Here is a 21,550-nt window from a genome sequence, read left to right as displayed (position 1 = left end):
CTTTTCTAATTTTTTTTTTAAGTTTAATAAGTAGCCAGGTGTGGGAGATCACACCTTTAATCCCAGCACCTGGGAAGCAGACACAGGTGGATCTCTGTCAGTTTGAGGCCAGCCTGGTCTACAGGGTGAGTTCCAGGACAGCCAGGGCTACACAGTGCAACCTTGTCTCGAAAAGTAAAGACAAAAAAACAGAATTCTTAGGCTCGGGGCTGAGTAAGAAGGCGCAGTAAGAGCAGTTGCTATGCAAGCACGAGGGCTTGAACTTCCAGACCTTGCATAAGAAGCCAGGAGTGGTTGCCTGTGTCCGCAGTCCCAGTGCTATAGGGACGTGGTGACAGGAGGATCACCAGGGTGTGGGGTTTGCTGCCAACCCAGCTTCAGGTGCAGTTAGAGAGCCAGTCTCCAGGGAGTAAGGCCGAAAGAGGTAGAGCAGGACACCCAGCATAGACCTCCGGCCTCTCCATGCGCATGCAAACATGAACATATACCACACACATGTACTATACTCACAGGGTGTGGCTGCACACGCACCTGTAATCCTAACACTTAGGAGACAGAGGGAAGATCAGGAGTTCTCAGCTCAGTTGTCAGTTTGGGCCAGCCTGGGGTAACAAGACCAGTCCCCCACTCCTGCTTTCTCACTAGCTCATTCTCACACAAATGCTTAGAAGCAATAGAGCTATAAAGAAGAAGGTAAAAGGGAAATATTTGTTGTTAAGAGAGCTCTGTGGAGAGTGAGTTTTTTATATGTGAGTTACCCATTCAGATAACTCACATATAAACTTCAAACAACAGGTGTAGATTTTTTTCAGAGTGAGAGCTTATACATTCTTCATTTAAGTCCAGTGTTTATGTTTTGTGATGTGTGTGTGTAGTTGATAAATAGGTGACATTAAAAACAACAAGTCTCTAATGCCTCAGCACTGAAAGTAGTTTGGTTTCCTCCTATTTTCGTAATACAGGGTCTCACTGTATACTGCTGGCTGGCTTGGAACTCACAGATCCAACAGCTTGTGCCTGGGATAAGGATGTGCAAAAACCACATCCAGCCTAGCTTCTTCTTCTTTTTTTTTTTTTTTGGTGGAAAAAAAAAATAAATCAAATGTATTTGTCCTCCAGAAGCCGGTCCAATAATATACTGTCTTCCAAGAGAAAATTAAATCAGTTATGTGGAAATGATTAATCTTTAGCTATACTAAGGTACTTTTAACACAGTCCAAAATATTGAGATGCCGTGTATAAGTAGTTTTTCATAGCTAGGTTGCCCCTTTCTTCTAGGTACATAAGCAAGATTACATTTTTCTTTAGGGAGGCACTTGTCTTGTTTTGGCTAACATGGTATCAGTAAACACGAAGTCGCTCCTTTTCCAGACTAAAGCACTAAGAGATCAGGTGTTTGACACTTTTTACTATGCAGTGGCAAAGCTTGAGAGAGCGCTGGTCTTCTGAGGAGGTACTTGTAGGCCAGCAGAGCCACCACAGACCCTTGCTGGGTGTGCAGTGTGAGGGAAAATTGTTCTTGCTGTTTCAGATTTCCGTGGCTTCTTCTACTAGCATAGTTTACTCTCTAGATTTGTCCTCAATAATTTCTCAAAATTCATTCATTTGTGGTTTTTGATGTGTCTTTAAATCCATATAATTTTTAAAATTTTTTTATTAATTACACTTTATTCACTTTGTATTCCCCCCATAAGCCCCTCCCTCCGCCCTTCCCATTCCACCCTCCCTCTCCCTTCCTCACTCATGCCCCTCCCCGAGTCCACTGATAGGGGAGGTCCTCCTCTCCTTCCTTTTGATCTTAGTCTATCAGATCTCATCAGGAGTGGCTGCAAGACACACACGGTATATACTCAGCCTAGCTTCTTAACGTAAAGATTTTATCAGACTTTTGCTTGAAATAGAAAAACAGACGCATACCACTAAGGTTTGAGTTTACTTTGAAGTAGCAATAGGAAGTTGCTTTTCCCCTCATGCTTTATGTCCACACTGACTCTGCCAGCGATCCATAGTGTTCTGGAGATGGAGGCGTGACAAGGCGAAGTGGTGTTCTGGTGATGATGCTGCCTGGTCTGGTTGAACTGTAATTTCTTCCTCCATCTTTCCCCCTAAGGCAGCGATTCTCAACCTGTTGTGGGTCATGACCATTGGAAAAACCATATTTCAGACACTGTTTAGAGAGACAGTAAATGAAGATTAGACTTTTTTTTTTTTTAATTTGTTGAATAAGCTTAGTTTATGGTAAGGAGCATTCAGTGTTAGATGGTGCAGAAAGATCTGTATGTCCTATCTTACTTATTTACTCTATGATGAGCCTTATTTACTATTTGAGGAACTCAGGCCTGCTGGACAAGTGCTTTACCACTAGAGCATCCCTCATCTCTCTTTATCATAAAATTAATGTTGTCTGCCAGAGGCCCAGCTCAGGGTGAGTTGTATAATTTCCTTCTTCCTCATAGTGCTGTGTTTTGCTTTCCAGATTGGCCAGGTGAAGCAGGAGCTGTCCAGAAAGGACACAGAACTACTAGCCTTACAGACAAAGCTGGAAACCCTCACGAACCAATTCTCGGACAGCAAGCAGCACATTGAGGTGCTGAAGGAGTCGCTCACCGCGAAGGAGCAGAGGGCCGCCATCCTGCAGACGGAGGTAAAGAGGTTTGTGATCTGTGTGGGATCCAGTCTGTTTTTAGTTTTCTCTTGTCATAGATTTGTTGTGTTTAGAGTCATGTGATCATATATTGTGCTAAAACAACCATTTTTGGTTTTGTTGTTATATCTAATTAAAACAAATGCTATTTCTTTAAATTCTTTAGTCCTTGCATTTATATCACATCTGTACTTCATACTGTTTTAAATTATTCAGATGAGAAGATAGTTACAAACAATATATCTGATTTAGAAACAGTATTTTTTGTCTTTTGTTTTTCGAGACAAGGTTTCTCGGTGTAGCTTGGCTGTCCTGGACTTGCTTTGTAGACCAGGTTGGCCTTGAACTCACAGTGCTCTGCCTGCCTTTGCCTCCCCAAGTCCTGGGATTAAAGGCGTGTGTCACCACGCCCTGCTTGAAACAGCAATTCTTATCCATGGTAAATTATGAATAGCAGTGAGCTTGGTTGGTTTGGATTTCATGTAAAGTGCCCATTGTGTGTGTGTGTGTGTGTGTGTGTGTGTGTGTGTGTGTGTGTATGCATTTATTTATCTGTATGTGTACAGGTGCTGTGTGCATGCATGTGTGTGAGTGCCTGTGAGAAGGTAGAAGACACCTCTTGGGAGGTGGTTGTTTCCTGCTACCAAAGTCACCTAGTGTTCATGCCAACACCTCTACCCTGTAGCCATCTTGCCAGCTCTGGTGGCATAACTTTTAAAGAACGTCTGCTCTTTCATATTTTTATTGGCCTGAATGTGGATATATTTAAGGAATTGCAAACATGAAATACTTTGGGAAGATTCCTTTCAGTTCTTCTCACTTATAAAGAGTTTTTATTTTGATAACTTGGACATGCATTGCCACAGAAAGTTCAGAAGGCAGTGCCAGTTCTTAAAGGTAAGCCTCACTTCCATTTTGCTGTTAGCTTGGGATGGAAGCCATCAAAAGCAGTTGGTTAATGAAAGTGCAAACACTTAAAAGCTTGTCATGGTCTGATGATGAATAACATTTCTCTGTCAAGCTATTCTTCTTTTTCTGTCCAGCTTGAATAATGTCTTATTGGCTGGGTCTTAACAGAGATGGGCGTGTGATCGGTTTCTTCCACCATGGATGGTAAAGGCTGTCTTGCCACTCTTGAACGGTTATATTTGTTTGTCTCTAGGCAGGGTAGGAGTAGCTGCGCCTCAGTGATTACCTCTATAAGTTACTAGGACATCCAATCCAGCCGTCTCATCCTAACTGTTAAGGGTGTAAAAGTTAACTTCTTTATGAATTTGGGGGTTTTAAGAATGAAGTACGTTTATTTAATAGCACTTGCTTCCTTCCAAGTAATTTCTCTAATGACATTTGACAACAGTTCTTCCCCAAGCAGTTTGTACCAAGTCTTTGAAAGCTGTCATGTTGTATTTTGCCATTACTGGATTTTGTCCTCTTCATTGCAGCTGTTTGATCTGAGGAGGAAAACAATGAATTAAACATAGGAAAAAGAACAGAGATTGTGGAGCCTTTGTAAAGTTTACAGTTCCTCTGTGTGCGTTTGTGGAACATGCATTCATGTGCGAGCGTTTGTATGTGAAATGTATGTGGAGGCCAGAGGCCAACTTGAGGTCTTGTTCCTCAGGTACCATTCACCTGGTTTATTTGAGGCAGGCTGTCTCACTTGCCCTGGGCTTGCCAATGAGGCGAGGCTGAGTGGCCAGCAAGTCCCTGGCATCTTACTCTCATTTCTTCGGTGTGGAGATTACAGATGAGTTTTTGGATTTAATTCAGGTCCTCATACTTTTACAAGCACGTCACTAAGTTATCTCCCAGCCCCTCAATTAAAAAATTATTCAAGGAAAACATTGATCTGAGGAACACTCCGCTGGGTAGCTGTTCCTCCTCCCCCATGTTTTGGCTATCTACAATGAGGGCTTCTGGTGTTCAGTGAGTACAAACAATATTGTTGAAATTGCTTCTGTTCTATAAATTTCTCTTTTAATCTCTTGACCTTTGTAGAGGTGATGAAACTAGAAATAATGGTTGAAAGTAGAGGTTTAGCTGCATAAGATCAAGTTTGTCAATAATCCCAGTGCAGATGCAGGCATAGCCGTGACACTGTACTGCTAATTGAGGAGCTACCGATGGCTGCTGGGAAAGAGTGTGACTGCTGGTAGGTTGCTCACACAGGCAGCACTCCTTGGACTAAATGGATTATTAAAAAATAAAATAAAGAACAGGATGTGAATGTGAGAGTGCTACATGTTTAGGGACTTCTCAGAAGAGCTTGAAAGGGAAGTTGTGGTAATACCAAGATGCATTATATATATACATATATATATATATGTATATATATGTATGTATATATGTATATATGAAATTATAAAACAATAAAAAGTACTTTAGAATAGAGGTCTGGATTCAGTTCCAGGATTGATGCTAACCCTCTGTTAATTATTATATGAGTGTTTTTTTTTTTAACCCATTTTTAAGCCTCTATTTCCTCATCCATAAAAAAAGGATAAAGATACTAACTTCTAAAGTTGATTTGGCTAGAGTAGATGTTTTATTACATATTTTTCTTCCAAATGTGCAAGGACCGCTAAATTTTTAGGTTAAAAATACTTTATAATATCTGTTCCTTTATAGCACTTATTTTATTTTATTTTATTTATTTTTGAGACAGGGTTTCTCTGTGTAGCCCTGCTTGTTCTGAACCTCTCTATGTAGACCGAGATGGCCTTGCATGGAGATCTATCTTCATCTGCCTCCTGAGCGTAGAAATTACTGGTGCATGCCATCCTGCCTGGCTTATAACACTTGTATTTGATATCAATTGTTTTGTGTGCTCCTTTACTAGTTACTTTAGTTTCCCTGTGGCCATAGCACTTTACAGGAACAGAGCAGGTTTGTTTTGGTCCATGGGTTCGAAGAGTTTCAGTTCATCATGGAGGGGAGGGCATGGTGAGACAGGTGTTCATAATGGCGTGAGCATAGATTACACAAAGTTTCAGAGAACACTAGGAAACATAGTTCCAGTATGACCTTCAAAGGGCTCCTATATAGTACCCTGCCTGTGCCAGCTAGGCCTCACTTCTTAAAAGTTCCACAGCCTCCCAAAATTCCACTAACGGCTTGGGATATAATGTTCAAAGCATGAGCCATTTCAGATGTAAACCATAGCGTTCTTCTCTTACTCTTTATCTCTTCCGCCCAAAGCCCTTATAAAACAAAATGCATTTAGTCTAATCTCAAGAGTCTCTCATAGTCTCCACAGTTCCAGCATTGTCCAAAAGTCTCTACTGAGGGCCTGCAGTCTCATAGTTGTTACATCAGCTAAGAGCCCATGAAATATCAAAAGAAGGGTTTATAAAACCGGTGTGGTGCCTTGTGCTGCCGCTCCTAGTTCTGGGCTGAATGGCCACTAGGATTTCCAGGACTTAAAGGTCAATCTAGCTTACGTGGTGAGACTCCGAAAAAACAAAGAAAAATCACAGGCATCTGGGGACACCAGAATTCTAAGATGGAGTCGTTCATGTCACTGATGAAAAAAGAATAAGTAGTGGCTGTTGAGGTAGTAAAGCTGCCAACGTGGGATTTCACTTCCAAAGGCTTAGAGTAGTTCGGAGAGCCCACAGCACAACATGTACATTAACCTGAGGAAAGGAGCATCCGCCAGTGGGTGGGGCTGACATGGTACTGGCAGCCAATATACTCGTCACCTCCAGCATTTTTAAAGTAACTTATTTTTATTTCATGTACATTGGTGTTTTGCCTGCCTGCCTGTTTGTTTGTGTGACGGTGTCAGAACCCCTAGAACAGGAGTTACAGACAGTTGTGAGCTGCTGTGCTGAGTGCTAGGAATTGAACCTGGATCCTCTAGAAGATCAGCCATCTCTCCAGCCCCTCAGTTCCTGTATTTTTCATAAGGAACTCAAACATGAATGATGATGCAAGCACCACTGAAGAGGAGCTAGTATCGAGGGGAGGTGGGCACTCTGTGTCTGAACTTGACTGGCTGCCCAACTCTCATCTGTAAAGAATTCAGTTAAGACTAAATTTTTCATATCCTGACTGAAAACTCATGTCCAATAAAGGGAGACTGGTCCATGTAAACCAAATAAAAACAAACAAATAAAGTAATATACGTCTATCATTCAGTGGCCCGTAGTAAGCATTTACATTTCAAAATGGAGGCATGGGGACATAAAAAGTAGGGATATGACAAAAAAAAAAAAAAAAAAAAGTCCACAACTCAGGGAGACAAATACTAAATCCTGTAGCTCCATACCCAACATCTGGAGCATGTGGTAATATGTTCTTAGCCCAAGTTGGCCTGGAGACTATAACCTTGCGTTCCCCACACATGGCCTCTCTCTTGGTCTGTCTCTACTTGGTGCATGTAACTTTACTCAACAGATGGTGCACGCTTCTGGCTTTTCCAGTGTCTTGACAGATCCATTGCAACTCAGTTTACTCTCAAAGTTTCTCCCTTCACCCCGTCATGGCTCCCTGCTATGAGAGAGTCACTCCCTGCTATACATTTCTTGGCCTTTCAGGCTTTTCTCCTAAAATTTTGGTGTGAGTTTCCATGACTCTTGTGCCCTGCATCCCTGCAAAACCAACACCACGTGGTTGATACCAGCTCCTGCTGCCAGCTGAGCAGTAGTCAGCAACCACTGGATCACGGCTTCAGTGTTCTTTGAGAGTAGTTAGAGCAGTTCTTTAGGCAGCTCTGTTTAAACAAAGCACCTACTGTGTTTTAAAATACATTTTCTGTTTTATACTCTGTAGCCTTAAGGAACCTTTCCGACTGTCCTGCTGCACATCCCTTGGATTCCCTTTAAGGACTAACTCTTTGCCATTTTAACTGTGCTCTTTTTCTGATCAGACCGCACATTTTTCACATTTTTTACTCTGCTTTTTGGTCCAGATTCTCACTGTAAGCTTGGCTCAAAAGCAACCAGCAAATTTCTTGAAAAGAAATTAGTATCTTTGCTTTGAATTTGGCCTCCATTAAAATTTTAGCACCTTGGCAAAGTGTAGACAAGTTTTTTTGCAGGAATATAATATAACAGTGTCCTTTAGTCCAGTTCTATAGTGTGATGGTTTGCATGAAAAAAAAAATCCCCTCTAGGCTCATGTGTTTGAACCCTTTCCCACAATTTGTGATGCTGTCTGGGAAGGTTATGGAACTTTGTGGGGAGGAAGTATGCCCCTGAGGACAGGCTTAGTGGCTTTATAGCCTGTTCCTGTTCTCTCTCTGTTTCCTGTGTGTGGATGAAATGCAGTTTGTTTCATGATTGCCAGGAAGGCCTTGCACTCCTGCTACCAACCTCCTGTCCTGATGGACCGACTGTATCCTCTTGGGAAGTATAAGCTAAAGCTACAATAAACACTTTTCTCCTCTAAAACTATCTAAGGATAGTTTATAGCAGCAACAGAAAAGTAACTAATGCATGCACAGTCTGTGTGCTCATTTGAAGCCTTCTGCTTTCAGCCTTTACTGTCTGCATTCTTGTCCCAGACACCCTCCAGAATATTCTGTTAGGCTCTGTTTATAGCTTTCTAGGACTTCTCCTGGCTTGCATCTCTAAACCTGTCTAAACTCTTCCCCACCAGTTCAAAAGATCCATGAACCACACGGTCAGCCTTGTGAGGGCAACAGCCCTAACTCTCAGAACCAGTTTTCAGTATCTGTTACCATGTTCCACTGTCACAGACACTGATAGAAACAACTAATGAGGAGGAAAGAATCCATGGTGGCAGGGTAGGAACAGCAGAGCAGCTCAGATCCCAGCTGTAGGATTCCCAGTAGAGGCTGTTCACATGGTAGTGGGCTGTGAAAGCGTGGTGGCAGCCAGGGGCCCTGCAGCTTGCAGATGCCTACCTACAGAGCTACTTCTCTGTGTTTAACCTCTTAAAGGCCCACAGACTGGCCAGATAGAACCACCAGCCGAGGGGTAAGCATTCAAAACGTGCCTGTGGGAGACCTTCAGGTTCAAACCATAACAAGTCAGGGAACAAGGGTTCAAATCCGTGAGCCTCTGGGGAACATTCCTCCTTTAAACTGCCATGCGGCCCAAATGGACCAAAGGGCATTTATATTAGATTCCAGCAAAGAATTTGTCTGTGCTTTGCCAGGGTCCTGAGAATTTGATTCAGGTTGTCTAGTAGTAGCATGAGTTAGATAAGGTACGCATTTCTGTCACTTCTATAGAGGTGGCTTAGATGAATCATTAATATACTATGTTTACTTGGCACATGTTCTATTATTGTTCACTGATAGCCTGAATTATCAGTAATTCTTCCATTTTATGTCACTTCCTGTTCCTAAATCATGTTTATGCCTATAATTGTATTTGGTTTTTTTGGGTGACACTTCAATGTGTGGAACAGAGTAGATTTTATTGATAAATTAAAATATTGCAGATCTTAACTGCCTCAAAGGAGTAGTTTTTTTTTTCTTCAGGAAAAAGTGTTTTAGATTTCTGTTTATAGGTAGTGTTATTATCTGCACTATGCTTCCCATCTTGAGGACAATGGACCGATTAAACCTCTGAAACTGTAAGCAAGCCCCAGTTAAATGTTTTGTTTTGAGACAGGGTTTCTCTGTGCAGCCTTGGCTGTCCTGGACTCCATTTGTAGACCAGGCTATCCACGAACTCACAGATGTCCGCCTGTCTTTGCCATCCTGAGTGCTGAGATTAGAGGCGTGCACCACTACGCCTGGCTTAAATGCCTTCTTCTATAAGAGTTGCTGTGCCTCTACCCATCTATCGATCCATCCATCCATCCACCCATCCACCCATCCACCCATCCATCCATCCATCCATCCATCCATCCATCCATCCATCCACCCATCCATCCATCCACCCATCCACCCACCCATCCATCCACCCACCCACCCACCCATCCACCCACCCACCCACCCATCCACCCACCCACCCACCCATCCACCCACCCACCCACCCATCCACCCACCCACCCATCCACCCACCCACCCACCCATCCACCCACCCACCCACCCATCCACCCACCCACCCATCCACCTCCACCCACCCATCCACCCATCCATCCACCCATCCATCCACCCATCCACCCACCCATCCACCCATCCACCCACCCACCCACCCGCCCATCCATCCATCCACCCACCCACCCATCCATCCATCCATCCACCCACCCACCCATCCATCCACCCATCCACCCATCCATCCACCCATCTATCCATCTACCCGCACACTCACCTACTTTTGTCTTTGTGCATACTCACAGACGCGTCACATCCCATGTGTGGAGGTCAGAGAACAACATGCAGGAATTGGTTTTCTTCATTATTTGGATCTTGGGCTCATTGGGCTTGGTGACACATCTTATTTACCCTTTGAGATACCTTGCTGGACAAATTTTATAATTTCAAATCAAACACTCCAAACCCTGTGTCTGTTGATTTCTGTCTTCTTGTAGAATTCTGCAGAATGCAGGACAAATGCAAGAAATAACAAGAAGCTTCAAGTCAGATTTATCATATATTAGTAATTGTCCACATAGTTAGCTTAGTCATCTCTGAATGTTTTTTGAGAGGACTTAAATCAAGAAAAAAATTTAGGTTCTAAATTCTGCAAAGGTTGACACTAGCAATTGTTTTTGTGCCAGTGACCAGAGTAGTATAATTTTTCTGGAACATAAATATTTACCACTATTATCCCCTCCTTATAATTTTTTATTGACTTTCATTTGTGGCTTACTGAGGGTTTCATTGCTGTGAAGAGACACCATGACAAGGGCAACTTTTATAAAAGAAAACATTTCATTAGGGCTGGCTTACAGTTCAGAGGTTTAGTCCATTATCATGATGGCGGGAAGCACGGCAGCGTGCAGACAGACGTGGTGGCGGAGAAGGGGTGGAGAGGTCTGCGTCTCCATCTGAAGGCAGCCAGAAGGAAACTGTCTTGTGCGGGCAGCCAGGGGGAGGTTCTGGTTCCACACTGAGTGGAACCTGAGCATAGGAAACCTCAAAGCCCACCTTAGCAGCGACGTGCTTCCTCCACCAAGCCCACACCTACTCCAACAGGGCCACACCTCCTAAGAGTGCCATTTCCTATGGGCCCAGCTTTCACACACATGAGTCTGTGGGGGCCAAACCTCCTCAACCCAGTTTGCAAACAGTAGAAAATTAAGTATCTTATTTGGCAATTGGGGCCTTTCTAATATGTTATTTTAGGCTTATATCATTCCCTTCTTTTGCTTTATGCTCCGCTATCTCAAATGTTTACTAAAACATACTGTGTTGGGTATTTATGTTTCAAAATATTATCTTTCCTTTTCTAGAATCCTTATTTCACTTTCTGTTTTATATCTAACAAGGATCTATTTGTCAATTAAAGCCCAATTCAAATGTTGGTTCTTTCAACAGTCTTTCTGACTGATAAGCTCTTTAGAGGAAGGCTACTGACTCCTCTGAACTACCTCTGTGCTTTTTCTTTGATTCCCTTTGAATAGGGTAAATTTGGAATGTATAAATTCTAATCATTTTACTATTTACTACAAATTTAAAAATAACGTAAATCCCCTGAGTCTTAGTTTTGTTATGTTTAGAATATGCAACTCTGTTCCAAGGAGTTCTGCTCCCCTCCTTTCTGCTGCCGTCATCATTGGTGCATATTCTCTTTGTAGGTGGATGCCCTTCGATTGCGTTTGGAAGAAAAGGAGACTATGCTGAATAAAAAAACCAAACAAATTCAAGACATGGCTGAGGAGAAGGGCACACAAGCAGGAGAAATACATGACCTCAAGGACATGCTGGACGTGAAGGAGCGGAAGGTCAATGTTCTTCAGAAGAAGGTAAGGCACAGGCGTTCTCAGCAGAGCGGCTCACCTGTGATGTCACTGTATTCTGGGCACTCTGCCGCCCTTCTTCTGTCCAGATTTTATAGAGTGCTTGGAACCATGGCTGCAGGGGGTAGACGGCTAAAACCGAGGTCAGCAGTGTTCTATCCTTCCATAGGATCTCTCACCCTGTGTCTCAAGAGTGTCTTGAAGTTGACATATTTGGCCGGCTGACCTACCTCTGCTGTCTTCAGTCGGAACAGGAATGCATCAGTACAGCACAGGGACTGTATTTCATTGCTTAGGTGACGGTTTTGAAGAGCAAAGCCTGCTGCTGTAACGGTGTGTACCGTGCAGGTGCAGACCTGCGAGCCGAGCTGCTGTCCTCTGTCCCTCAGCTGCGGCGCTCCTCCTGAGGTGGCGACGCGCACCAGTGGGAGACCGGCTCACCTCTCTGACTGTAATCCTTTCTGGAACTAAAAATAAAACTACAGGGGTCTTTTCTGAGACTGTTACTCCAACCAAGTACCAGGCATGGAGATAACCTAGAACCCCTGCACAGATGTAGCACATGACAGTTCAGTGTCCAAGTGGGTTCCATAGTAATGGGAAGAGGGACTGTCTCTGACATGAACTGATTGGCCTGCTCTTTAATTACCTCCCCCTGAGGGGGAAGCAGCCTTACCAGGCCACAGAAGAAGACAATGCAGCCACTCCTGATGAGACCTAATTGACTAGGATCAGAAGGAAGGAAAAGAAACCCTCCCCTACCAGTGGACTTGGGGAGGGGAGTGTGTAGAGAAGCAGGAGTAAAGGAGGGATTAGGAGGGGAGGAGGGAGGGAACTAGAGGGGGGATACAAAGTGAATAAAGTATAATTAAAGATAAAAAAAGAATAAAAGAATTGGAAAGGAAAAAAAATGAGGGAATGTCAGATATCATAAAAGGGCAATGCTTACATTATTACAATGCTATGAATAGAATTATCTGCAAGTCTGAAAAAAAAACTACTAATAATTTTTCCAGTTTTTATCTTATATAAAAGATGTTCTTGAGGTAAGAGCTATAGACATGTCACCTTAGGTTCATTTCTGTTGAAATGATAGATTGGCAATGTTTGACATTTTCCTAGTTTACTGTGAACTTGCTAATAGTGACAAAGAGGATGTGTACTGCGTTTTCTGGTGTGTCTGTTTTCTTTCTATCCAGAGGCAGTCTTTTGTCCTCTAGGACAAATACCCCTCCCCCCTTTCTTTTTTTCTCTCCTCTTCTCTCTATCCTCTATCTCCTGTCTTTGTCTTTTAGTCCCTGCCCTCTGTCCCTCTGGGGAAAAAAAAAATCTCCTTTGTGCTGAGAACTTGGTCTTGGGGGTCCTAAGCTGATACTTTTCCTGTTACTTGGTATTTTCATTTCTGCAAAATGTCTCTTCATAAGTTTATTTACTCTAGTGATTTGTAGAAGTTTTATTTACAATTAAATATGGAACATGTTTAGTCTGCTGTAAATTTCAGATGTTTGGTTTTTGACCGTGTGTATGTATGCATAAATGTCTTTAAACCGGCTATTTTTTTTTTATAACATGGATTTTGTGGCACATTCAAAACTTAAGGAAAATCATAGCACTGGGTATTAATATGGAAATTGAAATTACATTTATATAGCCTAGTCTTGTCTCAAATTCATGGTAATTCACTTGCCTCTGCCTCCCAAGTGTTAGGATTACAGTTTTGTCCCATAACATCTGCTGCAAATTGAGTTTAAAACTGTGCTTAAGTATCTTAAGGTTTTGTTGTTCTTGTGTTCTCTAATAAGCAGAAACATGATTACTTAAAAAAAAGGTCAGAGGTCAAAACAAATAGACAGTAGAAAAAGTGCTCTTTGTAGTGTTAGTTGTGTCTTATCAAACCTCATTGAACTGTAGGATGACAGATTTTAGGGCTCTTTTACTTGAAGAAAGAAACATTTCTTCATTAGTGTGGCTCTGTCTGTGCCAGCTTATGATCCATTCACCTAGGCTTGGCTTCTGCCATCGATGCTGGAGGGTCAAGGCCTTTCCGACTGATTGCCTGCATGTTAGTAAGTGTAAGTCTGCTTAAAACAGCTTCTGGAAGTATTGTCCAAGCAGTTGCTCAGTGGTCCGGGTGAGTGCAGGAAGTGCTGTGGGATTCCTTTGGTAGAGGAAATCTCTCCGAGGTGAGACAGGGCTTCCCAGGCAGAGTCCTCAGTTCCACCTGACTGGACTTAGGTAGATTTATATCCACTCCTAAGTCACGCAGTGAAACGCGATCGCTCCTGACACCTGTGCAGTGTTGACGAAAACCAAAATAAAGGATGTCAGTAAGTCGGTGGCAGTGTATAATTGACATGTAGATTTGGTGAATTCTTCATGGAGTATTACATTTAATTTTACTTTTCCTCTGGTATCAGCCTTTTTCATTATAAAATAAAAATCAGCTAGGGAGAAGACAGCCTTGTATAATAATATTTTACTTCCAATTCAATCAATGTGGTGATTAAAGAGCTTGTTTTAAGGAATAAGTTTGCTTAGAGTAACTATTTAAAACTATTTCTGTTTTACTTCACCTTTATTGGACTTTCTCTTTAGAATAAGCTGCAGTTCATTTGATCATCACAAAATTTTACTCATTCAGAAATTTGATGCATGCTCAAATAGGTACTTCTGGGTTTTATCTTTATCAGGTAGAGTATACATGAAAAGCCTGTGGGGGACCAGCGAGGCTTGCGGCTGAGCCTGACAGTCTTGAGTTGGTTCTTGGAAACCCAAATGGTAGAAGGAAAGGACTGACTCTAGCAAGTTGTCCCCTGTCCTCCACAGGCACCCCATGCCATCCATGAGTGTACCCAAACACCCACATAATAAAGAAACTAAATGTAAAAAACACTTCTGGGAATTATAAAGTGGTCCGCCTTCTCCAGCAGTTTGTCTGTATACTGTCTATAGTTGGGATAGGCTGGACAGAGAAATGATTCATGTTCCAGACAGGGCTGGATGAGACTTAATGAGACTATCTGCAACAGTAAGGAGTTGGAAGCTTATATTCCCCCAACCCCCCGTTCCCTGCCACCTCACCTCCACCCCACGCCCTCCCCCACTCCCACCCCCAATCCTAGTGTGTGTATCATAGATAGTTTCTTGAAACATAACACAGGCTGGGATTTGAACTCATTATCCTCCTACATCAGCTTCCTGAAATCTAAGACTATAGTTCAGTGCCACTACACCTGGCTGAATTGCTTTTTCCCTAGAATAGTCTATCTAATATTTTCCCTACAATAGTGTATCTAACCTCAGGTAACTAGAAATACAAAGTAGAAAGCAAAATCGTGCAGATGCGGTGGGTAGGCTGACACTCTGTCAGTTCTTTAGTCTGCATGTCTATCAGCAAACACTTCTATCTTTATCTCTCTAAAGTCACAGGAAAGAAATTAATAAACCACTCCACAAAAACTCCCAGTGTACTGATGACGTCTACCCACCTTTTGCTCCTCAGTTCCTCTTGGTCCATTTCCTGGTCCTTTATAGCACATCTTCTAGCTTCAGGCCCTTTTCTTTCCAGATATGAAAAAAAGACAGAAACAGAAGAGTATACACAGGGCTTGTTATTATTTCTCTCCATCCATTTTCCTGAAAGCCACAGGATCCTGTTCCTCATGGCAGAGCATCACTGTGATTTATATTACATGCCATATTCGTTCACCTGCTGTCTGGCACTTAGGCTGATTCCATACTTGCTTATTGTGAATTTTACAGTAAGCTCGTACATCTCTCTTTAGGATGCTGATTTCATTTTCTGATGAAAAACCCAGAGATGGGAAAATCATCTGATAACTTTATCTTTAATGTTTGGAGGAGCCTCTATATTGTATTGTGTACTGGCATTATCAGCTTCCCCTCCTAACAATGTATGCCAGCTCCACTTTCCCCAAATTCTAACTGCACTGAGAAGTTTCCATTTGCCTGATAACTAAAGGAACATTTTTCACGGTTACTGGCTATTTAGACTTTTTGTTTTCTCTTCAGACTTTCTTATCCTTGAGCTGCTTTCTGTAACTCTGAATTCTATAAGTAGTTGGAATCTTATCTAGGGAATCTGGCCATTTAAGTAATCTAAAGTGGTCCCTGGGCCTTACTCTAGTTTCAAACTAACTTTTAGATTTTAAAGCCTCTTCTTTCAGTCCAGTAAGAGAAGGGTCTAGCGTTAGTCCCCTGTATGTGGATATCCAGTTTGCCCATCAGTGTCCTTTATTGAGTACATGTTTTTAATATCTATCCTTATGATTGAGATTTGGTTAAAAAAATACAGCTAAGAATCCACTATGTTCATCTGGTTCATGGCTGCTTTTTTTTCTTTTCTTTTTTTTTTTTTTTTGGTTCTCTCACATGAATTTTGGTCCTTTTTTTCTACTTCTCCAAACTTATTTTTTTTTAGCAGAATATGCATGTTTTATTTATTTATTTTTATTATTAGTTATATTTTATGAACTCTGTATCCCACTCCCTCATTTCCTCCCAATCCCTCCCTCATTTCCTCCCTAGATTTATTCTTGCTATTGTTGTCACTCGCCCACTGTTTTATTGGGACCTAAATCTCTCTCTCTCTTTCTCTTTTTTTTTTTTGTCTAGTAGGTTTTAAATAAAATTAGGTGCTTTTTCAGCACTTGGAGCATTATTATATCTCATTCCAGTTTTTTTTTAATAGCTTTGAACATTTTTAACTCATTTTTTTCTGTATTGTTTTTAGTTTATTTTTTATTTATTACAATTTATTCACTTTGTATCACATCTATAGCCCTCTCCTTTATCCCCTTTCAATTCTTCCCTCCCTCCCTCCCTCTTCTCCCATGCCCCTCCAACAGTCCACTGATATGGGAGGTCCTCCTCCCCTTCCACCTGATCCTAGCTTATCAGGTCTCATCAGGACTGTCTGCACTGTCTTCCTCTGTGGCCTTGTAAGGCTGTCCGACCCCCCATGGGGAGATGATCAAAGAGCCAGCCACTGATGTCAGAGACAGCCCCTGTTCCCATTACTAAGGAACCCACTGGGGGACTGAGCTGCCATGGGCTACATCTGTGCAGGGGTTCTAGGTTATCTCCATGCATGTCCTTGGTTGGAGTATCAGTCTCAGAAAAGACCACTGGGTCCAGAACTTTTGGTTGTGGAGCTCCTGTCTCTTCCAGGTCTTTCTATCTTCCCCTTCTTTCATAAGATTCCCTGCACTCTTCCCAAAGTTTGGCTATGAGTTTCAGTATCTGCTTAAATATCCTGCTGGGTGTGGTCTTTCAGAGGCCCTCTGTGGTAGGCTCCTGTCCTGTTCCCTGTTTTCTCCCTCTTCTGCTAACAGTCCCATTTGCCATTCTGAATAAGGATTGAGCCTCTTAACCAGGGTCCTCCTTCTTGCTTAGCTTCTTTAGGTATACAGATTTTAGTATGATTGTCCTGTATTATATGTCTAAGATCCAATTATAAGTGGGTACATACCATGTGTGTCTTTCTGCTTCTAGGTCACCTTACTCGGGATGATCTTTTCTAGTTCCTACCATTTGCCTGCAAATTTCATGATTTCCTTGTTTTTAATTGCTGAGTAGTATTCCATTGTGTAAATGTACCTCAATTTCTGTTTCCATTCTTCTGTTGAGGGACATCTGGGCTGTATCCAGATTCTGGCTATTATGAATAAAGCTGCTATGAACATGGTTGAGCACAGGAGACAGCTTCCTGAACAGAACACCAACAGCACAGGCTCTAAGATTAACAATCAATAAATGGGACCTCATGAAACTGAAAAGCTTGGGTAAAGCAAAGGACACTGTCATCAGAACAGAATGACAGGCTACAGACTGAGAAAGGATCCTCACCAACCCTTTATCTGACAGAGGGCTAATATCCAGAATTTATAAAGAACTCAAAAAGTTAAACAGCAACAAACCAAGCAATCCAATTAATAAATGAGGTACAGAGCTAAACAGAGAATTCTCAATAGAGGAATATCGAGAAACACATAAAGAAATGCTCAACGTTCTTAGTCATCAGGGAACTGTAAATTAAAACAACCCTGAGATTTCACCTTACAACCCTTCAGAATGGCTAAGATCAAAAACTCAAGTGAGAACACAGTCTGGAGAGGATGTGGAGAAAGGGGAACCCTCCTCCATGGTTGGTGGGAATGTAAACTTGTACAACCACCTTGGAAATCAATCTGGCGCTTTCGCAGACAATTAGCAATAGTGCATCCTCAAGATCCAGCTATACCACTCCTAGGCACATATCTAAAAGATGATCAAGTATACAACAAGGACACTTTTTCTGTATCTTATAAATTTAATGATTTATTGTGTTGGTAATATTTCTTTATTATTTCTCATTTATTTTCTAGTTGGATTTATTCATGTTCTTTTTGTTTAGTTTTGCTCTTCAAGACAGGATTTCTTTGTGGAGCCTTGGCTGTCCTGAAGGTAGATTTGTAGACCAGGATGGCTTTGAACCCAGAGATCCACGCCACCACTGCTTGCTTTAGTCATGTTCTTGATGGTGTTTACTAAACTCTCTTCTGCGTGTAGGATTCTCCTAAGCCCTTTTCAGGTGCAGTGATCTTGGACGATGGTTATTTTGGAGGGTATCATTCCACGTCCTCCTAGCATGCAGAGTTCCTTCTGTGATGTTTTCCATTGGTTTAACCTTCCTCTTTAAATGTTACTTAGCGCTTCTCTATTTCAGAATGTAACATGATGTCTTAGTCCTCTACAAATTTGATTATAATAATTTATAGTCAGGAATGTAAAATAATTTGACAAAAGCATAAAGGGCAAATGGAAAGACCAAATATCTGGCTCATCGGCATGTTTGGGGGAGGAATGCTGCAAGATGGAGGCTTAGAACGCCTTCAATAAAAATAATGTTAAAATCTCCTCCAAAATCTCGGGGAAATGGTACAGCTAAGTACAGGGAGCATTTAGAACCTCCAACACACAGGACTTTGCCACAATAGATTATAGTATCTGCTTTAATTTCCATGTTTTAGCCATTTTTTGTCTGTCTGTCTCTCTAGGCAGAGTCTCATGTAGCCCAGATGGTTCTTGAACTAACTTTATTTTCCAGTATGACTCAGAACTTTTGCTTCTCCTGCCTCTTTTCCCCAAAGTGCCGAGATTGAAGGCATGCACCACCACACTTGGTTTGTCCTAATCTTTAGTTCCTGTAATCTCTTACTCAAGTAGATAGAACCTTAGAGTAATTCATCAAGTTTGTATGGAAGTTGTTTTAAATTTCATTTTCACAGCCATGAAAATTATTTAAAGTTTACAGGTCATTCCTAGGTTTGAAATCTGATGTCTGTCTCTCTGAAAGTCAAAGTTCATTCCTTAGGAGGCCTGTAATTCCATCTGTTGCTCAGTCTCAGCTTTATAATGGGCCACTCTGGAATCATCTAATAAAAGTGGGCCTCTTCATTTTTCTTAGAATTGTCAGTGCCTGGCCTGCCGTGGGAAAATTAGTAATTGTCTCCTGACTCCGAATGTGCCCACTTCTTTTCTGGTTTAGTAAGCCAAGCAGGGTCAGGCCTGGTTAGTAATTGGGTAGGAGAAATCAGTAATTCTTTTGAGTAAATGTGTTTACTCCAGTGTGTGTGAAGAAATGAATGACCACAATAAGAAGTTTCATTGAAAATACTTGCTATTTAGTAAAGGGTGTTTTAAAGATCCAAATACTAACATACAAGAATAGTTTTTCCTTTATACAAGTAATTTTTTTTTTTGTCTAGTTTCTGTGTTCTCTGTCCTTCAATCTGAGAACTCTCTTTCAGCATCTTAGAAATAGTTCTGTTTTGTATGGATCCATTGCAGTCCCTCTGAGCACTGCTGTCTTTGCACCTCACAACTTACCTTCTTAGAGATTTGCTTATCTGTATGTATGTCCACAGGGTGTTTGTCTTTTCTCAGTGGCAGTGCAAAGTTTTAGTAAGGTTTTAGCATATAATTTTGAAATAGTTAAGTTTAAATTATTTCTACAGAGCCCACACACACTGACATTATAATTTGTTCATATCTTAAATAATTTTTATTGTGCCTACTTCTACCCTTTTTAATGATTTTTTTTCCTTAAATGTTTATGTCTATTTAGATTGAAAACCTTCAGGAACAACTGAGAGATAAAGAAAAGCAGATGAGCAGCTTGAAAGAGCGAGTCAAGTCTCTACAGGCAGATACCACCAACACAGACACAGCTCTAACGACTCTGGAGGAGGCTCTTGCAGATAAAGTGAGTGACTGGCCTGGCTCTTCCCAGACCTTTGTGTTCTGCTTTCTCATTAGTCTGGAGTTGGCTGTACATTCATAGGAAATCTTTCCATGGAAACGGGTATGTGCTGCTGATATGGATAGTGTAACGTGGAAAGACAGTCTAGTTACTGTTAGATGTTAGCAGCATTTCTAGGCAAGATTGGTTGCACACAATAGGACCGCCGACACCTTTCCTAAGTAATGGGCATGTCTTCACCACGTTGATGCCTTCCGAAGGAAAAGAGAGTTCACTATGTGGTTAACTAGACATGCAGGGTACCGGACGTTGATTATCAGATGTTGTCTCAGACTAGCTGTCCTCTGATCCTTCCCACCACATGACACATTCATGGACTTTATTCATGAATATTACATCCCCACTAATTTTCTAGTCTTGGCTTACTCCTAAAATAAAATTTAAATTTGTGTGCGCGTGCGTGCGTGTGCACACTTTGCCTGCATCTATGTCTGTGCATCATATGTGTGCCTTGTGTCCCCAGAGGCCAGAGAGGTCATTGAATTTTCTGGTACTGGAGTCGTAGACAGTTGTGAGCAGCCAGTAGTCTTACCTGCCAAGCCACCTCTCTAGCCCTTGGTTTATATTACCTTTTTTTTTTTTTGCCTTTATGAGCATACTTGATTTTTTAAGGAATGGCTGAATGAAGACGTGATCTAAATCATCTTAGAAGGCATTTTAAAGAAATTCCTTAAAGTGTTTTTCTTTTTTTTTTTAAATTTGGTGGTGGTGGTTGTTTTTGTTTTTAGAGGGGGCTTGTTTCATGATGGAGTTCTCATGTGGCTTAGGCTGGTGTCAGGCTTGCTGTGCAGCTCAGTGTATTAGTCAGGGTTCTCTAGAGGAATAGAATTTATAGAATGAATTTTTCATCTATATCTATCTGTCTGTCTATCTTATCTCTATCTATCTATCTATCTATCTATCTATCTATCTAATGGGGATTTATTCGAATGGCTTACACGCTGTGGTCCAGCTGTCTATCAATGGAAGGTCCAAGAATCCAGTAGTTGTTCAGTCCACAAGGCTGGATATCTCAGCTGGTCTTCATTATATGCCAGAATATAGAAATAGAAATGGACTTGCTAGTGGGAGTGAGAGCAAGCAGGTAAAGAGAAAGCTTGTTTCCTTCTTCTAGCCCTTTCGACAGGCTGCCTGCCAGGAGAAGGTGTGGCCCAATTTAAGGTATCTTTCCACCTCAAAAGGTCTGGAGTAATGGTGTATTTTTCCACCTCAAAGATCTGGATTAGAAGTGGGTCTTTCCACTTCAAATGATTTAATTAAAAAATAGTGAGGAAAAAAATTCCTCACTATTGTGCCCAGCCATTTGGGTTTTAGTTAATTTCAGATATAGTCAAGTTGACAACCAAGAAGAGCCAGTACACTCAGGGCAGACTTTAAGGCTTGATTCTCCTACCTCTAGTTCCCAAGTGTTGGGATTAAAAGGTTATCCATACCTATCATCCTGTGCTTTCCTTGAGACAACTGGATTCTTTTTAGAGCCATAAAACAACATTCCTTAGGTCCTTTGGACTCAATGCTTTGATTTGTTTGCCAGATTTAATGCATTTCTGTAAGTATGTATTTAAATATTGCCTAGAAATATAATTAAATTGCTTTAGCCTTCATACTTCCTGAGCACCTGGTAGCAGGTTTTAATTTTTCTATCGCTTCTTTGCTTGCTTTTATGTAAGATCAGTGTGTCCTAGCTCTTCCCACTTGTGATATATAGCTTATGAGTAATTCCTATTGTTTTGTAGGTAGTATGTATCAGTATTATTATAGTG

General features: G+C 41.5%; 1 protein-coding gene across 12 annotated transcripts in view; it reads left to right on the top strand.

Annotated features, from left to right (window-relative positions):
• The window catches only part of Erc1 (ELKS/RAB6-interacting/CAST family member 1), a 270,194-nt gene that overhangs the window by 65,435 nt on the left and 183,209 nt on the right, over positions 1–21,550 (top strand). For all 12 annotated transcript variants that reach the window (XM_060384052.1, XM_060384050.1, XM_060384047.1 and 9 more), the window contains 3 exons: positions 2,477–2,644; positions 11,303–11,470; positions 19,593–19,730. In XM_060384052.1, coding sequence (XP_060240035.1) covers positions 2,477–2,644; positions 11,303–11,470; positions 19,593–19,730 — 474 coding nt within the window. The remainder of the gene's footprint in view (positions 1–2,476; positions 2,645–11,302; positions 11,471–19,592; positions 19,731–21,550) is intronic.

Source organism: Meriones unguiculatus, chromosome 5 (assembly GCF_030254825.1).
Source record: "Meriones unguiculatus strain TT.TT164.6M chromosome 5, Bangor_MerUng_6.1, whole genome shotgun sequence".
NCBI classification, from domain to species: Eukaryota; Metazoa; Chordata; class Mammalia; order Rodentia; family Muridae; genus Meriones; species Meriones unguiculatus.
Note: the sequence above shows the minus strand (reverse complement) of the source record. Positions and strands in the feature narration are given on the sequence as shown.